At 57.6% G+C, this 23,927-nt stretch overlaps 1 protein-coding gene across 12 annotated transcripts; it reads right to left on the bottom strand.

Annotated features, from left to right (window-relative positions):
• Window positions 1-109: 109 nt before the first annotated feature.
• Window positions 110-23,918, bottom strand: KCNH6 (potassium voltage-gated channel subfamily H member 6). 12 transcript variants are annotated; one of them, XM_082443092.1, is made up of 13 exons: window positions 23,748-23,918; window positions 22,734-22,964; window positions 17,500-17,661; window positions 17,196-17,401; window positions 13,609-14,034; window positions 11,882-12,281; window positions 10,935-11,134; window positions 10,496-10,748; window positions 7,356-7,549; window positions 5,727-5,811; window positions 4,982-5,150; window positions 3,862-4,048; window positions 110-3,541 (listed from the first exon to the last, which is right to left on the bottom strand). In XM_082443092.1, exons 1-13 carry the CDS (start codon window positions 23,821-23,823, stop codon window positions 3,305-3,307), a joined length of 2,826 nt encoding a protein of 941 aa, XP_082299218.1. In that variant the 5' UTR covers window positions 23,824-23,918; the 3' UTR covers window positions 110-3,304. The 12 variants fall into 12 exon arrangements, 11 of the variants coding, with proteins under 11 accessions (XP_082299218.1, XP_082299214.1, XP_082299219.1 ...); XM_082443088.1 differs by having other exon boundaries at window positions 10,496-11,134; XM_082443093.1 differs by lacking the exon at window positions 7,356-7,549 and having other exon boundaries at window positions 5,727-5,807; window positions 10,496-11,134.
• Between the last annotated feature and the right edge of the window lie 9 nt (window positions 23,919-23,927).

A 23,927-nucleotide genomic window follows, 5' to 3' on the forward strand; every position in this document is an offset into this window, starting at 1 on the left:
AGACACCGCCCCGCCCACTCGGAACGGAAGCTACGCGGCCCTAGCAGCGGCGCCGGCCGTTGGCTGCCTGACACGTCCTTTCGAACGGTTCCTTCTTCTCATTGGCTGTTGTACCCTGGGCTTCTGAAACCTCCTTGCTATTGGTGGAAATGTTTGTCATTCCAATTACTCGCCCCGCCCAACTCCAGGGGGCAGGCGCTTTCACAGCCCCAAAGGTCATTGGCTGACAAAGATGTCAGTCAGAGAGATAACAGGGCAGTGATGGTGAATGGGGGCGTGGGTGCATAGAATCCGGCGCGCTGGTTTGCAGGCCTCCAAGTTCTAGGTCAAGCCTCTAAGCGTGAAAGGTCTTGTGTGACCTGCTCTGACTTCCTCACTGCAGCTACTATTTCCAACGGCTTCTCCACTCTGTCGAGTGAAAAAGAAAATTCTGCCTTACCGGATTCCGCGGCACTGAGCTCCGCGGCCTGGCTGCCTGGCCTGCGCCAAACGGGAACCACCGTAATTCCCCGTCATGCCAACGCCCCCGTTACGCCGGAATGTTGTTCTCCCAGCGCCCCAAGGCGAACACACCGTTGGACACGCCGATGTACTCAGGGCCAGGCCAGCTTCAGTCAGGCTTTCCTGCGCTATCCTGGCCATTGTAGAAATGCTCTGAATTCTAGGGTTGGTCTTCAGCAGACAGCAGCCCGACCAGTGTGGCTCTCATTTTTTATTAGTTCCCATTCCATCCTTTCCCCACCGAGGGTCCCAAGGCAAATGCTAATCTAGCCCTAAATACTATATCTGTGTCTTGAGTTTGAAATGGAGAAGGGTCCGAACCTAGGTAACATCTCTTTATAATTTAAATGGTTTCCAATAATTTGCTTTCAACAAAACTAAAGGAGGATTGAATTGTTAGATATATATATAAATACAGTTTTTAATGATAAATGTGATTGTTAACACAGCTCAGAAAGAATTCAAAGAATTGAGTGACACTGTTATATATAACAAACCCCTTATAGTACTATCTACTTCCTTATGTGAACAAGTTTTCTCTGTGCTTCTGTTTTACTCTAATAAAAAATTAATATTCATCCACACACATGAACTAATTGAGAGGAAAATTCCCTCTTGTAAAAGATGTATATCCAATAAAATTTTAGTTTCTATAAAAATTTAAAGAGATATTTATGTTGTTTTGAAAAACCTAGTACTAATAAGTGTAACCCTTAAAGCCTTAGTAAGGTTACAATTACTTTAAAAATTTCTTTTTTTATTATTTTTTATAAGTTTATTTGTTTATTTTTGGCTGCATTGGGTCTTCATTGCTGCATGCGGGCTTTCTCTATTTGCACTGAGCGTGTTTTGCAAACAGATATGATAAGGTTATTAATAATAGACTTTCAAGCATGGAAATAAATTACATGTCAGATAAACTGTGGATGGAATAGAGTGGAATTATGAGCAGAGAAAAAGGAACTATGTTAAAGAAGAGCTTGCTCTCCTGTTTTTAAAATGAATGATATCAGCTTCTGAATCACTGCTATTTGGATTGAAATAGATTGATATGAATGCAACAGTTTATAAAGTGTCAATATTTACAACACACTGGAAATTATGTCCTCTGCAACTATTTATTTATTTATTTTAAAAATTTATTCATTCATTTTTTTGGCTGCGTTGGGTCTCTAGTTGCAGCGAGCGGGGGGCTACTCTTTGTTGCGGTGTGTGGGCTTCTCATTGTGGTGGCTTCTCTTGTTGCGGAGCACGGACTCTAGGCACACGGGCTCAGTAGTTGTGGCTCGCAGGCTCTAGAGCACAGGCTCAGTAATTGTGGCGCACGGGCTTAGTTGCTCCGCAGCATGTGGGATCTTGTCGGACCAGGGCTCGAACCCATGTCCCCTGCATTGGCAGGCAGATTCCTAACCACTGCGCCACCAGGGAAGTCCTGTTCTCTTGAACTATTTAAACTTATCATGAAATACTTCAGATGTCGACTAAAAATGTGTGAGGGGGAAATACATTTTCAAAATTCTTTTAGGAAGTACTGCAAAAGGACAGGACCAGTGACTTTTTTGGACAACAGCCCATTTCAGTGGAGTAGTTGACTGCACATGTTCTCAAACCAGACCATCTGGGTTGAAATTATGTCCTCCTTTTGATATGTTTTTGGGAAATATTCTTTTTTTTTTTAAATCAAAGTATAGTTTACACATAGAAGTGCACATATTTTTACAACCTGAAACACATTCGTGCAATCAGCACTTAGATCAGGAAATAGAAGAGTACCAGCACCCCAGAAGTTCCCCTCTTGCTTGGGTAAATTTCTTAGTATCTCTCTGCTTCTGATCCCTCATCTTTCTTTAAAATCGGGATAATAATACTGACCCCATATAGTTGTTGTAAAGAGTTGATGAACTAATATCTGCAGGGCAGTCAGCACGGTGTCCCCCAACACAGGGTGAGCGCTATGGAAGTGTTGGCTGTTGTCATGATTCCCTATGGCCACCAAGCCAGCGCCTCTCTGCTTCCCTTCACCCCAGCCTGGCTAAAAGCCCCCTGCTCCGGGGACTCCTGAACCTGGTGGATCCACCTTCAGGTCCCCAACACACAGCTCCTTGGGAGAGGGACTTGGAGAAGATCACAGCTGTCAGTTACAGCACAATCAAGGACCTGATGACCCTAGGTAAGTTACACACCCAGCCCAACATGAAGTGTGCAGACTTTATTAGCTCTGAGACACTCCACTGTCCACTAGGGTCCCAAAGGTCATCACAGAACCGTCGGGGGTAGAGTGGCTGAGGGCTGGAGTTCTGTGCCCTGATGTGTCCACTACAGAGGACACTTTCATCTCCAGCTGGTTCACAGGCTCTCGGCGGGAGGTCTTGACCAACCTTGGGGGCTGGCTGAGTGGTGGGGGAGAGTTCTGGGCTGGGAGGTGATCGTACTTGGCACAGAGCAAGGCTCTCACACAGAAGATCAGAAAGGTCTCTGTTCTTCACTGAGCCCTCTGTCCCATAAGCTACCTCTACACCTGAGGCTCACCCACCCTCCACCAGGCCTGCTGTCTAAATAGAGACCTGGGGGAGGCTGGGAGAAGTCCTGAGCCTCTTCGCCCAAGCCATCTTGGGTCACCTGGATTGGCAGTTTGTAGCTACTCTAGGTAAATGGTTTTCAGTTTACAGGCTGTCTGCCTCCCCCAAATCCTTAACTGTCACCTCACCCACCTTCAGTTCCTTCCTGGTGTCTCTTATTTTGGGGTATAGTGGCTCTAGCTCCTCACAAATCCAGGATCTCAGCCATGTCTCTGGAACTCCAGCTATTTGGGGACAGAGCTGAGGTGTTCAGGGAGGGAGGGAAAGCGAGGACCACAGACAAGCCCCTGTACCTCCAGGGTATGCAGAGGTGAGGCCAGGGGTGACCGGAGCCCCTCAGGCTGCTTCTGTTCTGAGGACAGTGTTGCAGTTTTGTCCATTTCTGTGGCTGGGGCCAGCATCCTGGAGGAGGAGTTCCCCAGCTTCGGCCTCCATTCGTCCAGGTCACCGTAACTGGGGGCCTGGGAGGGGCAAGAAAGAAGGAGGCATGCGGTATGGGGAGCCTCCCCAGGCCACCCTGACTTCAGCGATGGGAACTGGCAGGAGGTGTGTCCTGCTGCCCTCGCCCCAGATGTGGAGCCCCTGGTCACAATCTGGGCTCTGTCACCACCTGTCCAGGCTGCCTGTCATGACTCAGACCATAAAGGAGGACAGCAAAAGTCATAGCTGCTCTCGGACCACAAAGGCCCTGGGCTGGACGCCCACTGAGACCAAGTTAAGGGTGGGGGAAGACATGCAGCTGCCTCCAGGCAAGCCCCTGGGGATCCTCTCAGCTGCTTACCTGTGCAGGGGGCAGATCGCCCTGGGGTAGTCTAGTTCCTGGACTCTGAGTCGCTGAGGTTGCAGGAGACAAGGCCAGGTCATTGGAGGCAGGGGCTCCCAGAATGTAGCCAGTGTGGTCCTGGGGCGGGGGCTGCTGAAGGAGCTGCAGGATGCGGCTGAGGTCTGAGGACATGCGTGATTCCAGCCTGCCGGGCAGAACCCCACGGTCAGAGTCAGGGTCAGGGCTGGGGCTGGCAAAAGCAGTTTAGGTCCTGAGGGCAGCTCTCGATTTTGTAGCCTGCGTGCTGTCCCTGCTATTTCCCTGCTATAATCCACAGCCCCTGCCCAAATTCCCCTCAGCACATCCCTGACTCTGATAACAACGGTGATCAGGCAGGGTGCACACACCATTTAGTCCTCATAATGAAGTTTTTTTTGGCGGGGAGGGGGGTGGGTAACCAAATTACTTTATTTGACGGAATGGTACTATGGAAAGAACTTAAGTAGATGTTTTGGTACACCTTAGGAAAGGTGAAGGTAACCCAAACATGCATGCACTGCCTTGGTGGCCAGGGAAGTCACCCCCGTGGCTACAAGAAACCAGCCTAAGGCTTAGCTCTCCTTAACACTGTTTCCCAGAGGGTGCCTGTCAAAGAGATACTCTGGCCTCATAATGAAGCTTGACGTGGGTATTCTGGTTATCCCCATTTCACAAAAGGGCAAACTGAGGCTCAGAGTGGTTAAGTAACTTGTCCACAGTATTGCTGGTAAGTTGCAGAGCCAGAATTTGAACCCAGGACTATAGTGCCCCTAAGCCCTCACTCTGCCACCACAGCCCTGCCACCCACAGGCCACACCCCCTTTCCAAGGGCCCGCGGAATTTGTTTCTGCATGAGGTTATGCCCCTCTCCCCAGAAGTCCTCCTTGGCATGCTCCAGGGTTTGCTGGGACAAGCCATCCAAGGAATTGCACTTAGCGACAGGGATGGGGAGGTCTGCAGCTAAATGGGGCTGGCCATTCTCAAACCCATGGGGCACCCAGCGATGTCCCTGAGGCACCAGGAGGGGGCACCCGTGCCTAGCCTGCCACTGGGCCTGCCCTCTGTGGCTGCCCCCATCCGTGGCCCACAGGTCACTCACCTGTTCATCTGGGCCTGGAGCTGCTCTAGCCTGGAGCCTAGCTCCCGAGGCCAGCAGTCTGGGTCTCCCTGAGGGTTTGGGGGGCTCTGACTTGGCCTGGGGGGCACTTGCTGCAGCAACTCAGGCCAGAGGCCAGACGCATCTGAGATGCTCAGGGAAGGGGCTGCGCCTGCACAGCGGGGGAAAGGGAAACTTGAGCTTCGTTTCAGCCGGTTCCACAGGCCTGACCTTCTTGAGCAGAGCCCGGGCCCCTCCCCCTACCTGCCATGGGAACACAGGGTGGGAGGAGTGGATCTCCTTACCTGGGTGCCCTGAAGTACGAGGTCCTGCCCCCACAGAGGTCTGGCTTCTGGGACCCAGAAGGCTGTAGCCCTGGGAGGGGGGCTGGGGCCCCAGCCTGGCGGGGGTGGGTGGCTGGCTGGGTGGGAACGTCCAGCCCTGGCCTCACTGTCCAGGGAGCTGCCGCCCAGCAGGGCCCTTGGTGCCTTGATGTGGAGCCCCAGGGGGCTGGCGGGTATCTACCCCTGAGGGCAGCCCTCACTCAGGCTCTGAGGACACAGGGGGAGGAAGGGTACAAGGGCCTCCGGCACTGAGCCTAGGGAGGGAGCCCCTCTCCACTCACTGAGGGACTGGGGAGGCCTCTCCCAGGGGAGGCAGGTTGGGGAGGACCTGAGAAGGGGCAGGAGGCTGGGCAGGGGCTTCGGGCTGGGGAGGGCAGACACTGGTGGGGGCTGGCCTTGCCCACCTGACTGGTTGTCACTGAGGAAGAAGCCTTGGTGGTCCTGGCTGCCTGGGGCCTGTTGGGGTGATGACTGGAGACCCCCGCCTGCCTTGTGGAGAACGAGAGCATCAGGTAACAGGGACCAAAGCCAGGACAGGGCCTCTTTGCCCTCCCCTCCCCTCCCTCCGGGGCCACTAGGTGAGAAAGTGGTGACGGGTGGCTGGGCTCCCTGACTGTGCTCCCAGCAGCTCCTCTCCTGGGTGTGTGGGTAGGAGACGAACAGGGGCTTGGAGACGTGCAGACCCCCACAGAGTCTCGCGAGAGGCCGCCTTGAGCAGCAAGGTTGGGGTCGAGGAAGACAGGGGGACTGTTCTCCTCCCTTTCTCCCCAACGCCCTGGTGTCCCCACCTTCAGCGTGGGCCAATGGGGCGATTTCCTCTGAGGAGACGGGGTCTGGAAGTCCCAGTCCGTTCAGTGGGTGCCCTCAGCAGCGCCTCTGGCAGCCCAACTTCCTGGCACCATGAGACTTGGGGGTACCCAGGGGATGCAGATATCCCAGGCCATGGGGACCACATCCCTCTTGCCCTGGAGTCCAGCCACTGAGCACCTGGGCCACCTGATGGCTCCTGGCTGCTGGCCCTCCCCCAAGGCAGGGTCTTTACAAGATGTCCCCTAGACAGACCAGGTGGGAAGGGGGCAGACCGGGGAAGGGGAGGACAGCAGAGGGCACAGGGTGGGGAGGGCTGTCCAGAGCACGTAAACCTGCCTCAGCACCACCTCCAGAAGCTGGGTGTGGGGCTGGGCCAGCAGGACCCCTCCTCCTGACACCGGGGGTGGGGAGCTCAGCATCGGGGCCTCAGCTGCTGCTGCCCCTGCCAGGTGTGCCTGCCCCCGCCTTCCCACTAGCTGGTTCCAGACCCGCTCCTCCATACAGACCCTTCCGGGCACTTCCACTCCGTACTGGCTGCCCCACGCCTTGGCAACCCTGAGCTCCACAAATATTTGGTCTCCCCGCACACCTTTGAGACTTCCTTGGTTATTTAACTATGCAGCTCTTTCTTTTTCCTGAGTTATTATAATCTCCTCCACTGAGTGATAAACTTGAGAGACTGCTCTATTACTGTTTATACACCTGGGACCTGGCACCGTGAGTTCTTGGATGGCAGACACTGCCGCCCCCGCCGCCCCCCCGCCCCTTGCAGCTTGGTAGGATGTGGTGGGAAAAGCCCGGGCTATGGAGATGCACAAACTTGAGACCCATTTTGGCTGCGCCATTGACTATATGGCTTACTGTATGGCTGTGTGGCTTTGGTCGTTTGTCCGCTATGACCCTCAGTTTCCTCATCCGGAAAATGGGGATAATAACACCACTTGCAAGAAGACTAAATGAGATCATGTAAAAGGAGCCCAGCACTTACCACATAGTTGGTGCTCGATAATTGGTAGCTACCTTCATACTTAGCATTATGTTGGCCATGGTAGGCACAGAAGAAATTACGGCAAAGGATGCAGGAAGGGGTTGAAAGGAAGGGAAGTGGCCAGATGGGTCCCTTTAGGCCAGGCAGGCCAAGCTCTCAGCCGGCTGACTGGCCATTGCCCATTACCAGCTGGCCGAGGGCCACCCCCCACCCAGCCTATCCAGCCCGGACTCACATCCCGCAGGTTGAAGGTGACTTCCAGCTTACTCCAGAAGCTGTCTGCGAAGGCGGGGTACATGTCCAGCACCTCCAGCAGGTCTGCCCGCTGGATCTTGTGCAGGTCACAGTAGGTCAGGGCCCGTACGTCTGCACTGGACTTGCCCGGCCGGGCATGGAGGCTAACGGGCTCCCCAAAGATGTCATTCTTTCCTGCCAGCCAGAGGGGCGGGGTCTTTCTAGGGCCTGGCTCCAGGTTCTCTTCTGAGGAGCCTCCCTGAGGACCTCTTAACCATGACCTCACCCCACTTCAGGGATCCTTCTGGGCTGGGGCCTGGGAACAAGGTTGGATGTGCTGGCTGAGGAGTGCTGTAGAGACCCCTCCCACACCAGCATGTGGGTCCCCTTGCTATCTCCAGGCCCCTCGGGACCATCCTCTATTAGCCTCCCCCCTCCTGTTTCCCACTTTCTTTGGAACTGCCCCTACCACCCCCACCCAGGGGACAGTGGGCAGTAGGGACCCTAGAGGCTCCCTGCTCAATCTCTTCTTCTCCGGGCCGCCGCGGTGCTGCAGAGAGGACGGGACCCAGGGTCAGGAGTACCCAGCTCCCCAGGGAAGGGCCTGAGGCTTCTCTCTCTTTGTGTTCCCGCTCCCTTTGTGGGGCCAAGTGACCAGCATGGCCGCAGCAGAGGAAGCCTGGGGAAGTCACTTCCTCTCTCTGGACCCCAGTGTCCTCATCTCTAAAATGGGTATAACCATATCTGCCTTGTCTACCCCCCTGGGCTGTCCAGAGAAGCAGATGTGATGCTTAAGGAAGTGGCTCGAATAGCAAGACGCACCAGACAGGTGGATGCAAGGCACTGGGAGGCACGGATGTCACAGGGTGGACATGGGCTGGATACAGGGGCACGTGGTGAGGGTATCGGGCCCTCCTGGTGCCAGATACTGTGCTAGCCACGGGATGTAAACATGAATAAGATGCTGTCCCATGCACAAGGAGCCCCCCAAATCCCAGAGAGGCAGATTACAGAATGATCTCTAGAGCCTTAGAACAGGGAAGAGCCAAGAGCAATGGGGCTACAGGGGAGGGAGAGGCTCGTTCCACCAGGAGTGGTTGGGAGCAGGGAAGAGGGGGGCTTACAGAGCAAGTGAAGTGGGGGCTGTGTAGTGAGACTCTAGGAGGACTGGAAAAAGGCAACGGGGTGGAGGAAGCAGCATGTGGTCCGTGCGGCACAGTCAGGGCTGGGGGCAGAAAGCCCAGGGCCAGGGTGCCAGGGACCATGATTACTTGGATGGCCACTCCCCACAGGAAAGTCCAGCCCCCCAGCCTGGCCATACCACACAAGAGGTGCTAACTGCTTGCACAATGATGGACAAAGGCCAAGACATGTGCCCCAAGAGAACCGGATAAAAGGTCATTTACAGAGGAGGGGACTGAGACTTGGAGAAGGAAGGGACCCTCCAGGGTCACATATGAAACCCAAGAAGCTGGAAATCTGGGCAACATTATAAAGTGATGGTTTTCCAGTAGATGAAGGATTATGATCTAATGTCCATTTCCACTCAGGACAAAATGAGAGGAGTTCATGTCTCTAAATAAAACTTAAATTGGACTGGCTTCTTAATTATTAATAATAATTATTGTCTCTCCCACATGGATGGCACTTCTAAGCTTGGCTGAGACTGAGGGAAGGGCTCATAGAGGAGCCCATGCTTGAGCTCAGCATTGAAGGATGACTGGGGTCTGCCAGGCAGGGGTGCAAGATAGGTGCTCTGAGCAGAGTGGCAGCACGTGCAAAGGCACAGAGCTGTGACAGATGGGCGGGTTTAGAGAACTAACTAGTTTGTATGGCTGGAGCGTGAACTACTAGGGGGGAGGCTGGCAGGGCTTAAGGTGGCCAGAACGGGGAGGGCTGTGCATGCCACGCACAGGGGTTTACATTTGGCCCATGGGTCATGGGACCCATGGAAGGATTCTGAGCAAAAGAGGAGTATGCCAGATGTGAATTTCAGGTCACGGGCAGGAGGTGGAAGATGGAGTATGGCAGTAGACCAGATTCAGGGCCACGGGAAAGGAGCTCCTGACACCTGCCCAGGAAGCACACAATGCGGGGTGGACCCAGGCAGGGACAAGTAGACAGGTATGGGACAGAGAGAGATTAATGAGGGGAACAGACAGGGCTCCGTGGCTGCCTGGATGGTGGCGGTGGGGCAGAAAGGAGGAGGGTGCTTCCTTGGTTGACTCCCAGGTCTCTGGCCCAGGCAACGGAAGGTTCACAGTGATGGGGATGCCGACGGAGCTGCCTTTGAGGGCAGATGATTTCAGATGGAGATATGCTGTTTGGTCTGCCTATGGAATATAAGGGTGGCCATGCCCAAGAACACATGGAGTAGTCCAGTCTAAGGAGAGATTGGGGCCGGGACACAGTTCTGGGGGTCCTTGTGGCATAGGTGAGGCTGAGATCATGGGAGCAAGGAGTTGGCCCAGGTGAGGATGTAATGGGAGAAGAGAGTGGGCACCACACCTGGTGAACACCAGCCGAGGGCAGGCCAGAGGGGGAGGACTGGGTAGAGGGGTTGGAGTAGAGCTCGGCCATGGCGAGCAGGGGAGGGTGAGGGGCTGGCGGCCTGGGCAGGGACTTGGGGTGGGCTGAAGTCAGCGGGAAGGCAAGGAAGATGAGAATCATCTGAGACAGCTGCAGTGACCTGCCCAACGTAAGTGGTAGGGGCTGTGTGTGCCCCAAATCTGTCCCCTGTCCAATGCTCGTATCCTTCCTCCAAAGTGTCCAGCTGTCCCTGCAGCTGCACTGAGACTGGGGACCCCCCTCCATCCGAGGCAAACCCTCGCCCTCTCACCCTGAGCTTCCCAAGGGTGGGAGAAGGTCAGAAGCTGCCTGGACTTCCGAGTCAGCCCCGTAGCCCTGGAATCCCTGCTTGTCCACCCACCAGACGTCTCTGAGCATCAACTTTCCTGTCAGGAAAATGGGGCCTGTGGCAGAGGGTAGTTTTAAGGCTTGACTGAGCTGGGTGTAAAGCTCCCCCGTGGCACATGCTCTGCACATGGCAGGTCAGCAGAAGGGGCCACCGTCATCATTGGGAATGGCCTGGTCCAGGCAGGACACCCCACACGCCGGCCTAGCCCTCCCCGCCAGACGCACCAAGGATGGCCACCACTACGTCGTCGCGCAGGATCTCGATGGAGCCGCGGGAGATGAAGTAGAGTGTGGAGAGCACGTCGCCGAGGTGCACCAGAGTGTCCCCGGGCGGCGCGTGCGTCGTCTTGAACTTGACGGCGAGCGCGCGCAGGCAGCCCTTGCTGGCGCCGTGGAAGGCCGGGCAGTGCTGCAGCAGCGCGCGGTGCAGGTGCAGGCAAATGTCGGCCTGCAGGCACTCGGGGAAGCCCTTCAGCACCTGCGAGACGGGCGGTCGCGTCCAGCGGGGCGCGGCCGGGGCGGGGGTGGGGCTGGGGGAACGGGTGGGGAGGGCTCTGGGGACGCCCTGCGCCCGCGGGACCTTGGCCTCGCTCGGGGAGTTAGCCAGAGCTGGGACTTGGGCTAGGTCGCCCGCCCCGCCCCAGGCAGAGCGGCGGGGGCTCACCGCGTTCATGTCGATGCCGTTGGTGTAGGACCAGGCGTGCTGGAAGTACTCCTCGAGGCGCTGCCGCAGCGGGTTTGGGATCTGGTGGAAGCGGATGAACTCCTTGACTCGCAGCATCTGCGTGTGGTAGCGCGCCGTGCCCGAGTACAGGCGCTGGATGATGGCCGACACGTTGCCGAAGATGCTGGCATACATGAGGGCTGGGGCAGGGAGCGGGGGATACGGGGCCGGGGGATGGGGGGGGTGAGCTCCTGAGTATCTGCACCAGGCCACAACACCTCAGGGCCTGCTCCGGGACTCCCTCCCTCTCCCTGGGATCCCCCAGCCAGGGACCCCTCTGTCCAGGGCAAAGTCACAAGTGCCCAGGACGGTGCCAGGGCATATGGGGGACAAAGACCCCTGGGCTTCCTGCCCTCCTCCCTCTGCCCTCCCTCTTGGCAGCTTCCTGGGCCCAGAGGCCAAACTCCTGAGAAGAAGAAACCAGGGCAATGAATTTTTTTTAGTTCAGATTTGTTTTCTCTTTCAAGTTGTAAAAATATAATAAAGGGAAAACTCTTGGTCTCTTGTTTTCACCCATTTTCCCCTTGTTTTTGTTTTTCTGGGCTTTAACATCTCTAAATACTTCATGGGTGTGGACCTGTGCTAAGAAGGGCCCTGGGCCTGGTTTAATGCTCTGCTGTCACCGTCTTGAAATTCTTAATAATTTTTTTTTCAACAAAGGGATCCACATTTTCATTCTGCACTGGGCCCTGAAAATGATGTAGCTTGTCCTGATCCCTGGTATACAGCGAGGGCTACATGGGTGTTAAATTCTGTGTATAGTTGGTGTACACATATGCAAAAGTTCATTGTGCTGCAAACTTAGGCTTTGCCTATCATACCCACTCTGTTATATCTCATTACAAAACTGAAACTGGGATTCTATGGGTAAGGCCCGGGACACTCACAGCCGATGAGCATGACGCAGATGGAGAAGACCTTTTCAGAGTTGGTGTTGGGTGAGACGTTGCCGAAGCCCACGCTGGTGAGGCTGCTGAAGGTGAAGTACAGGGCCGTGACATACTTGTCCTGCACCGAGGGGCCCGAGGCTGGGTCACTGCCGTTGTAGCGCTTGCCGAGCTGCGCGCCCAGGCTGTCCAGCCAGCCGATCTTGGGCTCCAGGTAGGGCCGCTCCACGTTGCCGATGGCATACCAGATGCAGGCCAGCCAGTGTGCGATGAGCGCAAAGGTGCACATGAGCAGGAAGAGCACGGCCGCCCCGTACTCAGAGTAGCGGTCCAGCTTGCGAGCCACGCGCACCAGCCGCAGCAGCCGAGCCGTCTTCAGCAGCCCGATCAGGGTTGTGGTCTGGAGAGGTAGGGAGGGGGCCACGGAGTTGGGGGTCAGCCCTTGAAAGGCTGTGCTTAAGACCACGTTTATTCACTTGCGAATATGGTCACATAGTCATTCAACAAACGCTTACGGAGAGCCTGCTTTGGGCCAGGCTCTTGGCAGTGGGGCACAGTGCAGGGCCTTAGGAGTGCTCAGTGTAGAGTTCAAAATAGCCTTATGTTTGCTCGCACAAAAGTCTATGGGGAGCACAGAGGAAGGGGAGGTCAAGTCTGCAGCGGCAGGGCAGGGAAGGCTTCCTAGAGGAGGTGACACAGGAGCTGAGCCTTGAGAGAGGAGGCTGGGTCTCCGGGCAGACAGGAGGGAGAGGTAGAGGGCACTCCAGGCACAGGGGGCAGCACGAGCAAAGGCGTGGAGGTGTGAGAGGGCACAGTCCACGTGGAAAACCAAGGGATATGCTGCAGCTGGAAGCACAGAGTAGAAGATGGTGGAGGAGTGAGGAGTGAGCCGGGAAGGTGGGCGGGGGCTGCCGCTGTGGCCGCAGGGCCCACAAAGAGCTCGGCTTTTATTCCAAGCCACTGGGGAGCCACTGAAAGTTCTGAAGACTGGGTCAGATAAGGGACAGGGTCAGACAAGAGATTTGAAACTCGCTCTGGCCTCTGTGTGCAGGGGCTGAGGCTGGCAGGTGTGGGGCTGGGGCAGAGGTGGGTAAGAAGGCCACTTAGTGTGCAGGCAGGGGCAGTGTGGGCGGAAAGTGGGAGAGAGGACCTGGGGGTAGATTTGCTGGGAGTGGGTGGTCATGGGAGCAGGTAGTCACGATGGACACCCCGTGCTGGACAGGCTGGGTGACTGGGGCTTGACTGGAACACAAGAGGCAGAGCTGATTTGAGTGGAAAGCTGATCCCAAGAAGGTGAGTCAAAAGGACGTAGTGGGACTGGAAGCTACGAGAAGAGCGTGAAAATGCCCTCGCATCAGCTGTGAGAAGCAGAGTGGGCATAGTGGAGGGGCTGGGGCTTAGGAGGGGGTCAGGCTGCACTGAGGGACAGCCTGTGGATTCCTTTTCTAACGCCAGGGTAAGTGTGGTTTAGAAGTCAGCACGAGGAGCTGGGGCACAGGAGTGTCCGTCCCAGGAGGGGCAGGATCCTGGAGCACAGGGAGGGCACCCAGGCCTGGGGTGCTCCGCTGCTCCTTCTCCAGGGCTGGGAGATGACAGATGTCTGAGCCCCCCACCCCTTTCCACCACCACTTGCTTTGGCAAAGGTGCCCAATGCCAGGTACTCTCTGCACCCAGGGCTGGGGCACAGGGGACGGCCACCGCGGCTGGCCTGAACGGGGTTTGCTCACCTCATCAGAGCCAGTACGGAAGATGAGCAGGTCGAAGGGGATGGCAGCCACCACGTCGATGAGGAACCAGCCCTTGAAGTAGTGGACGGCGATGCGGCGTGGGTGGCTGACCACCTCGTCGTTGGTGTTGACGTAGGTGGTGCGGAAGTTGATGACGATGTCCACGACGAACATGATGTCCACGACGAGGTCCACCGTGGTGAGCGGGCTGCAGGCGTAGCCACAGTCCGCGCGCTGAGGCTCGTCCTGGTCGCCGAGCAGGAAGGCGGCCGAGTAGGGCGTGAAGATGGCCGTGTAGATGACCAGCAGCAGGATGAGCCAGTCCCACACGGCCTTGAAGGGGCTGTAGTGCAGGAGGGTCCCGCGGTGGATGCGCGGTGCCTGCAGCTTGTACTCCGGCAGCACGTCCGCACCCAGGGACAGCACCTGGGGGTGGGGACCATGGGGTGGTCAGCAGGGCGGCCGCCGCTGGGGAGATGGGTCTGGGAGGGGTGGAGATGCAGGGGTGAGGCCTAGGAAGGGAGATGTGGGAGAGGGTGGGCGATCGGGGCTGCGCCGGGGAGAGGGGACGAGACAAAGATGGGGTGTGGCACGTATGACAGGGCAAGTTCTTAAGGGGACAGGTGTGCTGGAAGTGCAGAGAGGAGGGTGGGTCCAGAGGAGGGGTGCAGCTCTGTCCCACAGTGACCCCAGGTTTGAAGCTCACAAACTCCCCCCCAAACAGGCCAGCCTGGAGTGGGTGGAGACAGGGCTGGGGGAGGGGAGAGGGGAGGGCCAGGCTCAGGCAGATTGAGAGGGTGCTTGGGCGGGGGGCGGGGCATCAGTCCTCTCTGCTGGGTTTGGGAAGTTTCCAGTGGTCAGGTTCCCGATGGGAACAAGTCACCCCCAAAATAGCCTCTTCATTCCTGAGGGCCCTGTGGAGCCTGGACCAGTGAGGGCCGCCCTCCCTGGGGCCAACCCTCAGAGCCTCCGTGGAAAGAACCAAATTTGGGGGTGAGTAGCTAATCTGAGCCCTCGACAGGTCCTGTGTGCCGGAAGCCTTGACCACTTCACGCATCCGAGGGGGTTTTGATCATTACATTCAGCCAAACGCCCTTCTGCTCTGCCCCTCTGACCCCCGCCTCCGAGCCTATGGCCAACACAGGATCACCAGGGCCCAGCCCAACATACCCAGGCTCTGCCCAGCTGCCCAACACAACAAACAGCTGGGGCAGCGGGAAGGCATGCGTTTTGAAGCCAGACCTCCCAGGCTGATCCCAGGTCGGACATTGCTGTGTGTCTGTCTTGGGGCAAGTTTTTTAACCTCTGTGAGCCTCTGTTCCCTCACTGGCAGAAGGGGATGACAAAGGACAACAAACTCCACGGGGCTGTTGTGAGTAAATGAACTGGTGCGTCTCAATGGCACATGCCGCTCTACACGATAATTCCTCCTCCCCACTCAACCCATATCAGACACTGCTCCGACAAGGATGGGGCCTGAGGGGTGTCTCATGGACCACGCCCCACCCCCTGCCTAGCACTACTAGATAGGGCCCTGCCGGTGGTCCTGGTTTAAGAAAATCTACCATGTAAGGTTCTGACCTTGCAAACCAGGTCCATTAGCAGATGGGATCACAGTAAGGAAGATGCACCCAAGGGCTGGTTCCAACCAGATGGTCCCCCATCTGCCATCCAAGGCCCTAGGAGGGGCCACAGTGTCCCCACCCTGTGGTGACCTCCAGCTCAGCCTTGGCCTCGGCTCCTATTTTGTCTCCCCAGGAAGTTTCCTCTAACCCTGCACAGACTCAAACCATCTTTTTCAATTTTCTCCCTGCTCCTTGTAAACACCCTGACCACACAGTTATCCGCTACTGACTTAGAGCTGCAGATCCCTTGTCCCGCACGTCTGTCTCATATGCCCCGCACTTAGTCCACACGGGGGCTCAACTAAAAGGGGCCAAACGAGCACTGAAAGCCTGGCTGTCATGGCCACCTCCGCCCCTGGCTGCTCAAGACCAGCCAGGATGAAACAGCAGAGCACGGGGAGTGGGAGGGAGGCAGTCAGAATTTGGGGGGGTGGGGTCCGAGGAAGTGTACATCCTCAGGGCTTCCAGACAGGGGTGCCATCTCCCCCACCACAGACCTCCATAGTCTCCCATCGCCTCTGAGGCCAGCACGAGGCCCTTCCCAGTGGGCCCTCAGGATGTAGGAACTCAGGTGTGGGATCACAGCCCTCTAGACCCTTTGAGTTCTGGTTGAGGTTGGTGTGACTTCCGTGCTCTGGGCCATGCCAGCCTGAGCTCTGTCAGGCTCCTCCCCACCTTAGGGCCCACATGCAGTGGGTTAGTAAAGCCAAGAGGGGCTGGGGCAGGGGGAAGGGGGCAGGACAGGTTGGGTGCGGGCAGGGACCACGGGCCCCAGCCAGCTCTGTCAGGCTTCACGGGCAACTCTCCAGTCCAACAGCCCCCATGGCCCCTACCACCAACCTGACGGCCCCGCGGTGTGCAGCTAGGTGGGCCTCCCAGGCCACTGGGCCACCCTGCCTGACCTCCCAGCGCCCAGCCCTCAACCTGGGGTCCTTTCCCAGGGTTCCTGTGCTTGGTGAGGGGCTGGGTCACAAGGAGTTTCTACTTCATCTGCTCCGGCACAGACAGTGCTTCAGGTGGAAAGGGGCAGGGAGGAAAAAGAGCTGCTCCCATCCGCTTATGAAGCAAAGTCCCAGGGGAAGCTGGAGTAGGCGCCTACCTCGCCCTGCAGCCCCTTGCCCACCTCTGGCCTAGGCAGCCCTCAGTGCTTCGTGGGGCCAGCACACTCATACGAGTCCTCAGAGACTGTGCGGTCCAACTCATTGCTCCGGATGGGAGCCCTGGGGCCCAGTAAGGGCATAAGGCCTCTTGCTCAAGGTCACAGAGCGGGCTAGTGGCAGGGAACCAGAACCTTGGGCACGGCCCTCTGCATTTCCCTCTGGGTGGTCAGCTGGGGACTGGGGCATCAGGCCCCAGGAGGAGGGACACTGGGGTCAGCTGGAACAGAGGACCCAGGGAGCATGGGTCTGGTGGGGAGGGAGGCATTTCGGGCCTGATCCCCAGGGACCTGGGCAACGGGACCTGAAGATGCCAGGGCCACCTCCCCTCTGCCTGGATTGCAGAAGGATCCTGCCATGGGGGCTGGCCGTCGCCTCAAAGGCAAGGGGCAGAAGCAGGGCTGGGGCTTCCCCACCCACTTCTCAGTATGGCCCTGACACCTCTTCTCTCTGCTTCTCCTTCTCTGGGACTGGCAGAGCCTTGGGTGGGCCCCCATGGTGACTGCAGGTTCCCCCCTCCCAGCTCCTCCAGGCCTAGGATGTGGCACTAGTCACGGGCTCTGCTGACCCCACCCTCCCCTGGTTCTGGGAGCTGAGCATCAGGGTGGTGGCCTCGGGGTAGGTCTTTAGGTCTAAAGAATCAGACTCCAGCAGGACAAGAGGCCTGGAGCTCAGACCAGACAGTAGGGGGCTGGGCAGGCCGGCTCCCTCTGCTAGCCCAGCCCCGGAGGAGTCCAGTCCAGGGCCTGAGAAGGGACCCTCGAGGCCCAGCAGAGCCCCGTCCACCCTGCCCTGTAGGCCGCACCTGGGTGACCTTCTCGGTGACGTTCTGGGTCCGCTCTACCACCTTGTGGGGTGCGATGATCTCAATCTCTGTGGTGGAGCCCGAGCGGTGCTTCTCCAGGTTGAATTCCACGAAGTTGAGTGTGAACTGCGGGATCTGGCTGATGGTCCTGTACTTGACCCTGCCCGTGCCAGGTCCCTGCGCGCCCGGCCTGCCATGAGAGCCCTCTGAAACCAGGGCTGGGGTCAGAGCAGCCAGGGCTGGGGGACCCACTGCGCTACCTGGTGCTGCCCGCCCCTCCCCTGCCACCTGCTCCCCGCCTCACCGGAGCCCAGGAAGCTCTGGGACAGCAGGCGCTGGGACAGGCTGCGGTTCCCTCGCTTGGCCAGGAGCTGGGCCAGGTCCTCAAAGTTGAGGATGAACATGATGACGGCCCCATCCTCATTCTTCACGGGCACCACGTCCACGAGGCAGCGGAAGCTGGAGGCTGCAAACACCGCGGGGAGGGCGTGTCACCGGAAGGGTCATCTCCAGCAGGAACCTGGCCTGGGGAAGCTAGGGAGCAAGCTGGGTTAAGGTCAAGTTAAGAGCAGCCGTGGCGGGTAAAGAGGCCTGCAGAGTGACCAGAGCTATTGGGCAGAGGGTTGGTGACACTGCCCAGCAGGTGCCCCAACCCACAGGGCAGAGGTGGAGAGAGCAGCTAAGCTTCTCATTAGAAGATAACGTAGCATCGGGCCCAAGTCCACACTCGGCCCTCAGCTCAGGGCTTAACCTTGAGGTTCGCTTCTGCTGTAATTAAAGCCGAGCAGATGGGGGTGGATTAAGTGGGGAGGTGAGGTCGGGCATTCTACCCCCATGTAGCTCTGGCTGGCCCTCGGTTCAGCTCCCATATTCCCGTCTCACAAAGATGTCCTGCTCCCCTGATGCTGGAAGGAACTCACTGTTGAGAACATACTAAGTGCTGGGCACTGAGCCAGCTGGCACATGAGGCCTCAAGCTCCGTGGTGGCACCCAGTGGATCCCTGGAGGGCACACACGGACCCCTGTTCTGCCGAGCCTGGGGTTCTGAGAAACTGACTTGCTGGGGCTGGCTGGGGCCCTGGAGCGGGGCGCCCTGGGCTCTCAGTACACAACAGTTTGGAGAGGGGAGGGGACTTGTTTGGGGCGAGGACACTGGAATGAAGGCCAGGCTGCTGCTCCAGGCCGGGAAGGGGCCCATGGTCTCGAGGCAGAGGTGCTGGTGCTGGGACTGGGGTTGGGGGGCGGGGCAGGCAGGGCAGTGGCCTGGGGTCTGGAGCGGGAGGGGGAGACAGATAGCAGGGTGGGGGCAGGACGGGTCCTCCAGCCTCTCTCCCCGCTCTCCCAGGAAGCCCAGACCCAGCCATTGACCCCACTCTTCCTCTTTCTCTGCTCCAGGGTCTCACTCCCCCTCCCATAGGTGAGTGGAACAAAACAAGCTAAAGCTGCCCTGTACCCGAGTCCAGTCTGTGGGCTGGCTGGATGCCCCGTGAGCCCCCCTCCATGGTACCCGGTCATCCCTTGTCCCTCAGTTCAAAGTGTTGGTGGGTGTCAGGCCCAAGGGTCAGGATGCTAAGGGCAGGGGCCTCAGGTGAAATGACTATCAGAAGGCAGGTTTGTGTCTGTCTCATTTGCCAGCTGCCAGCACCTGTTCCAGGTGTTGTTAACTGAGTGAATGGAAGGACGTGTGTAAATGTGAGTGGGTGGGAGGCTAGCTCACAGGAGTATTACTACTTTGGGTTCCACTAGAATCACGCTTCCCCCAGCTGCCCCTCTGGTGTGCCTCCTCACACCATTAGTGCTGGGGTGCAGCCGAGCTGCCCCCCATCCTCCCTCCCACTTTCCTCCCTGGGAGCAGGAATCTCCAGGATCAGATTCCCGGACTCCCAGGCACCAGGCACCAGTCACCAGGCAGCCATCTGCCAGCTGCTGCATTGGGTCCCATGGGAGACATCCACCCCGAGGAGAGGCTACCCGCTTGCCTCTGTGACCCACTCTTGGGCTCACAGTGCTGTAGGCCTGCCTCCCAGGCTGCTCTTGTCAGCCCGGGGCATGGCGAGGTGTGGGTACTGGGACCCACCCAGGAAGCCTCCTTGGCCAGTGACCTGAGACACCGCCCCCAAGGCCAGACTATCTCCTCACTCTCTCTGGCACTGCAGAAATCTGGCCTGGGAGCAGGCGGGGAGAGGGCAGAGCTGGGCAGAGGGCAGGGCCTCCAGGCTCTATGTTGCTAGGGGTTGCCAAGGCCCAGAGTGTACCCACTGATGCTATCTTTGGAAAACTGAGGCTGGGAATGGACCAAAGACCAGCCCATCAGAGCAGTGAGGGCTGGAAGGGGGCCATGCGTGACACCCTATGCCTGACCTTCATGCTTGCTGCCTGTGGGGTGGTGGAGACAGAAGGCTATGAGGATTTGGATGAGCTCAGAGCATTCTTTTCCTGATTCCTAAGCTGTCCTTGCTCATGAGCAACTGTGTCCGGGTGACCGGAAGTGGGTGAGTGTGGTCACCCTAGGTTGTGCCCAGGAGTGGCAGTGTTCCTGTACCCTTGCCCCCTCCCTGGACGGGGGGCCACGGGCTGTGCTCGTTCTCCCTTCCAGGGACTCCTCCCGGTCACCTCTCTGACCAAGGGCAGCAGGCGCATCTGCCCCCTGGGACACCTCACTGCTGTCCGCTCTTCTCTGTGTCTTGGATGTGTCCCTTCCTTCAATTTCTTAGAGTCCCCGCCCCTCCCCTGTGAGCCTCCCTGCTGTCTATTGCCCCCATCTCTTTACACACCCCCACCCAGCATGTGGTGAGCCCTCAGGGAGGAGCTGGTGCCAGAAAAGCTGCCACTAAGAGGGCGGCTGCTGCATACCGCCTCCCAACTTGGTCTTTCTGACGTTCATGGGTGGGTGTAAAGGAAACACTGGGACCTCAGACCTCAGCCCTTGCCCTATCCTCCGGATCTGGAGCTGAGGACCAGAGGAGCCCCAGGCTTGGGGATTGAGGGACTCTGGTGTGGGGTCATCAGAGAAGAGGATCTGGCCAAGGCAGGCAGGGATGGGCCCCTCTGGCAGGTCCCCAGTAGGGGCGCGGGGCGGGGGCGGGGATCTGAGTGCTCTCCATCCCTCCCTGCAGACTTTCATTCGTTCTAGTCTTATGGCCATGCCCATGCCTTCCAGCTGTTAGGTTCTTACTCGTCCTAGTGAAGGCAGATGGCGGCAGAGCCAGTTTCTCAGGGGTCTCTGAGCCCTGTCTCATGGGGTAATTTTTGTCAAATGCCCTGGCCTCTTTGAGCCCAACTTTACACATCTGCACAATGTGGAGATATATGGACATAGACCTTCTACTTTGACTTGGAGAACTGTCAGCGGATTACCCCTTTAGAGGAAAAGAGGAGTACAAATCAGCTAGAATTCTGTCCAGGACCCCTTCCCTTCTCACCTCCCTGGAGACAGTGGAAGAGGGGGGAGAAGAGGTATCCTGAGGAGGGAAGAAATCACCATCAGGGTGCCCTCCGGCAGGACTGTAAGATGTATGTGAATATGATAAAAAACAATCATGCAGTCAGAGTGGACCATAAGGTGAACATAAGTTATCTGAGCATTACATCCTTCCCTTAGGGGAATGAAGCCCAGGAGGTTCCCCTTTCTGGGTTTCAGGCCAATTTTGGGCAGGTCCAGGTGGTCAAGGTCTTGGACTATAGGACAGGGAAGGGCTTAGGGTGGGGGTGGGAATAGACTGGGATTTATGGGGCACCAGGTATGTGGGTAATTTTTCATTTTCACCCAGGGACAACCTCCAAGACTAGGTATCTAGGGCCCCTTCTGATTGCTAGAGGACCCCAGCAGGGTTCTGAAGACCTGAGTCCTGATCTGAGGGTCAAGGCTTGGCCTTGACCTCTACCCCCTGCCCAGGCACATGCAGGGTGCTGAGGAGACCCTAAGAGCCCTGATTTGACATCACCAGGAGTCTGTGGCCAGTCCTCACCCCTCTGGGGCCCAGGTAGAGCTCTGGGGTCAAGGAGAGGGACAGGGAAGGACTTGTTGTCCCCTCTCATTTCCTTCTGTCCCATCCTGTTCCCCTAGGACCCTTCTCACTCCTTTGACTGTCACCTCCTCTCTGCAATGATGTGAGGAGGTGAGGTCACAGCTTTTAAAAATATTCTGACTTCATGAACCCTGTGAGCGCTGCCAAGCTAAGCCAGGTTCTTCCTAGTCCCCTAATCACTACCCCATTCACGTGGGTGGCAGCAGCAGGGGACAGCCAGAGGTACAGCCAGGACCTGCCCAAGAAGCACCCGGAAGCCCTTAAACACACACACACATGCTCAGGTTCACACTTACACTCATGCTCCACACACACACACACGAGGCCCCTGCTACCCGGCTGTCAGCACCCCTCAGCCCCAGTGCCTGCCCTTTACCTGCACTCCAGTGATCCTCATGCCTTCTTCCCCAGGGAGGGCCCTCTTCTGGGGCTTCCTTCCCCCAAAGTCCTGCCTCCAAACACAGAGGCTGTTGGGTTCCTTTCTCCCCTCTTGGGATTATTCAGACCAGATATCTCTGAGGGAAGAATCCAGAGATTTGGGGTCCAGTCCCAGTTTGGACCCAAGCAGTAGAATCTTGGCCAAGTCCCTTCTTTTTCTTGGGCCTTGGTTTCTTCATCCATGAAATGAAGGGATTTAACTAAGCCAGTGGCTCCTAAACTTGGCAAAACATCCAAACTGCCAGAGAGATTTTTACAAGTACACCTGCTTTGTCCTCACTCCACACATCTGAGCCAGCCTCTCTCTAGGGAAGGTGTGTTTTGGAAAACAAGCTCCAGGTAGTTCTGATGCAGAACCAGGCTGGGGGGGCCATTGATCCAGGTGATTTCAAAGGATCCTAATTCCCACTCCTCTCTTCCCTCCCCTCACGGATCCAGTGAAGCACTGGGGGGAGGGTCTTAAAGGGCTCCATAATTTTTCATCCTCAGCCCCTGCCCCGTGCTTTTGTGCTGTTTGCAGTAAGCTTGGGCTGGCAATAACATCCCAAACAGGATGAGCCTCCAGGTCATGGCAAACTCCAGACCCTATCTCCCCAGGAGCTGGGGCTTGGTGAGCCAGACCCAGCACTCTTTTCAAGCCAGCTGCCCCATGCCTTGCCTGGCCACAGAGGCCTTGAGGGGGTGACTCCTCCACTAATCCCCAGAGCAGACGGAGATGAGTAAAGGTTAATTTCCATCCCAGCTGCCTGACAGCTGGGGCTGACAGTGACAGAGTGGACAGCCAGGAGACCAGGGACATGGGGGAGGGATGGTGGTGCGGGAGGCCCTGCATGGGGCCAGGACCAGTTGGTGGCTCAGCCTGGTCCCTGGCCTCTGAAAGGGACCTCAGAAGGCATTTCATCCAGTGTCCATCACTTCACCCTACAGATGAGGAAACAGAGGCCCAGAGAGGAGACAAGATTTATCCAGGCCCTTTGGTCCCCTGGGTCAGTGCCCTTCCCATGGCCACTCTGTCTGGACAAGAGAGGGGCCAAGCCTGCCTTGCAGAACCTGTGGCCTGAGGGCGCCTCACCATCCTTGCGGTAGTAGAGGATGTCCACCTTGCACTCCTCGGCCCCCAGCAGGGCCTGTGCCAGGCGGGACATGGCACTGCGTGGGGTGTTGGGGCCTGTGAGGAAGTCGCAGGTGCACGGTCTCTGCATCACTTCCACTCGGGAGTAGCCGAAGAGTTCACAGAAGCCATCGTTGCAGTAAATGATGGCGCAGTTCTCCATCTGAGCATTGGCGATCAGGAACTTACGACCTGGGGTGGGAGGTGGGAAGCCCATGGCAACCAGGATCAAGCAGCAGAGAGGGAAAGATCATAGGGACTCTTGGGAGCAGTCAGGGGGGATCTGGATGGGGGAGCAGAGCGGTGATCAGAATGGGGGAGGGGGAGGTCAGGTCTGGGGAGGGCGGGAAGACCAAGGAGGCCAGAGTCATGGGGGAAGGTCAGGGGACTCCTGGGAGTAATGAGGGGGTGGTCAGGAGGGGGAAGCAGGAGAGTGACTAGAGAAGTGAGGGAAGGGGAGTCAGGGCTGGGGATTGTGGGAAGACCAGCGCAGGAATGAATGGGGTCGTGAAGAGGGAGGGAGGCCCAAGGCTTCCTGGAGGCAGGGAAAGGGGTGTGACCAGACGGGGGCCAGGCCTGGGTGAGCTCCTAGAAAGACCAGAGTGGCTAGGGTTAGGAGGTGAAAAGGAGGGCAAAAAGGAAACCTCTGAAGGAATTTGGGGGGGGGGGCGGTTCAAGAGGGAAGCGGTACAGTGATAGAAGGGGAGGTCAGGGCTTGGAAGGGGAAAAAAACAGCTCAGGGGTGGAGGGGAGCACTGCGATCTGCCCACCGTGCTGTAGGAGAGAGGGCGGCATCGGAGGTAAGCGGGGGCTCCCTGGGGGAGAAGGTGTTTCGGGGACATTAAAGGGAAGGGTTTTGCGTTCAGCCTCAGGTACCCGCCACCCTGCTCTATATGAAGTTAGTAAAGGGTTCCGGCCACTCCGGCCACCGAACCAGCGCTCCAGATCATGCCCCCATCCGACGCACACACTCACTCTGGCCCTCGAACTTGCGGATGATGGTGTCCAGGTAAGTGTTTTGGGGCGCGACGTGGCCCCTGCGGACCGGCATCTTTTCGGCTGCGGCCTCTGCCTGGCGCCACCAGCGCCCTGGCTCCCTGCGTCTCCGTCTGTCCTCTGGCTCCGCAGCGTCCGGCTCCGGGCGGGCGCCGCCCC

This window comes from Balaenoptera physalus, assembly GCF_965194825.1.
Source record: "Balaenoptera physalus genome assembly, chromosome: 20".
NCBI lineage: Eukaryota > Metazoa > Chordata > Mammalia > Artiodactyla > Balaenopteridae > Balaenoptera > Balaenoptera physalus.

Excerpts from the sequence above, each read along its gene's own strand:
- KCNH6 (XM_082443088.1), bottom strand. The coding sequence starts at position 23,823 with ATGCCGGTCCGCAGGGGCCACGTCGCGCCCCAAAACACTTACCTGGAC. Across the intron at positions 14,035-17,195 it reads TCACCGAGAAGGTCACCCAG|GTGCTGTCCCTGGGTGCGGA; the intron begins GTGCGGCCTACA and ends CCCCACCCCCAG. Across the intron at positions 5,812-7,355 it reads TCACCTTCAACCTGCGGGAT|GCAGGCGGGGGTCTCCAGTC; the intron begins GTGAGTCCGGGC and ends GTTCTCCACAAG.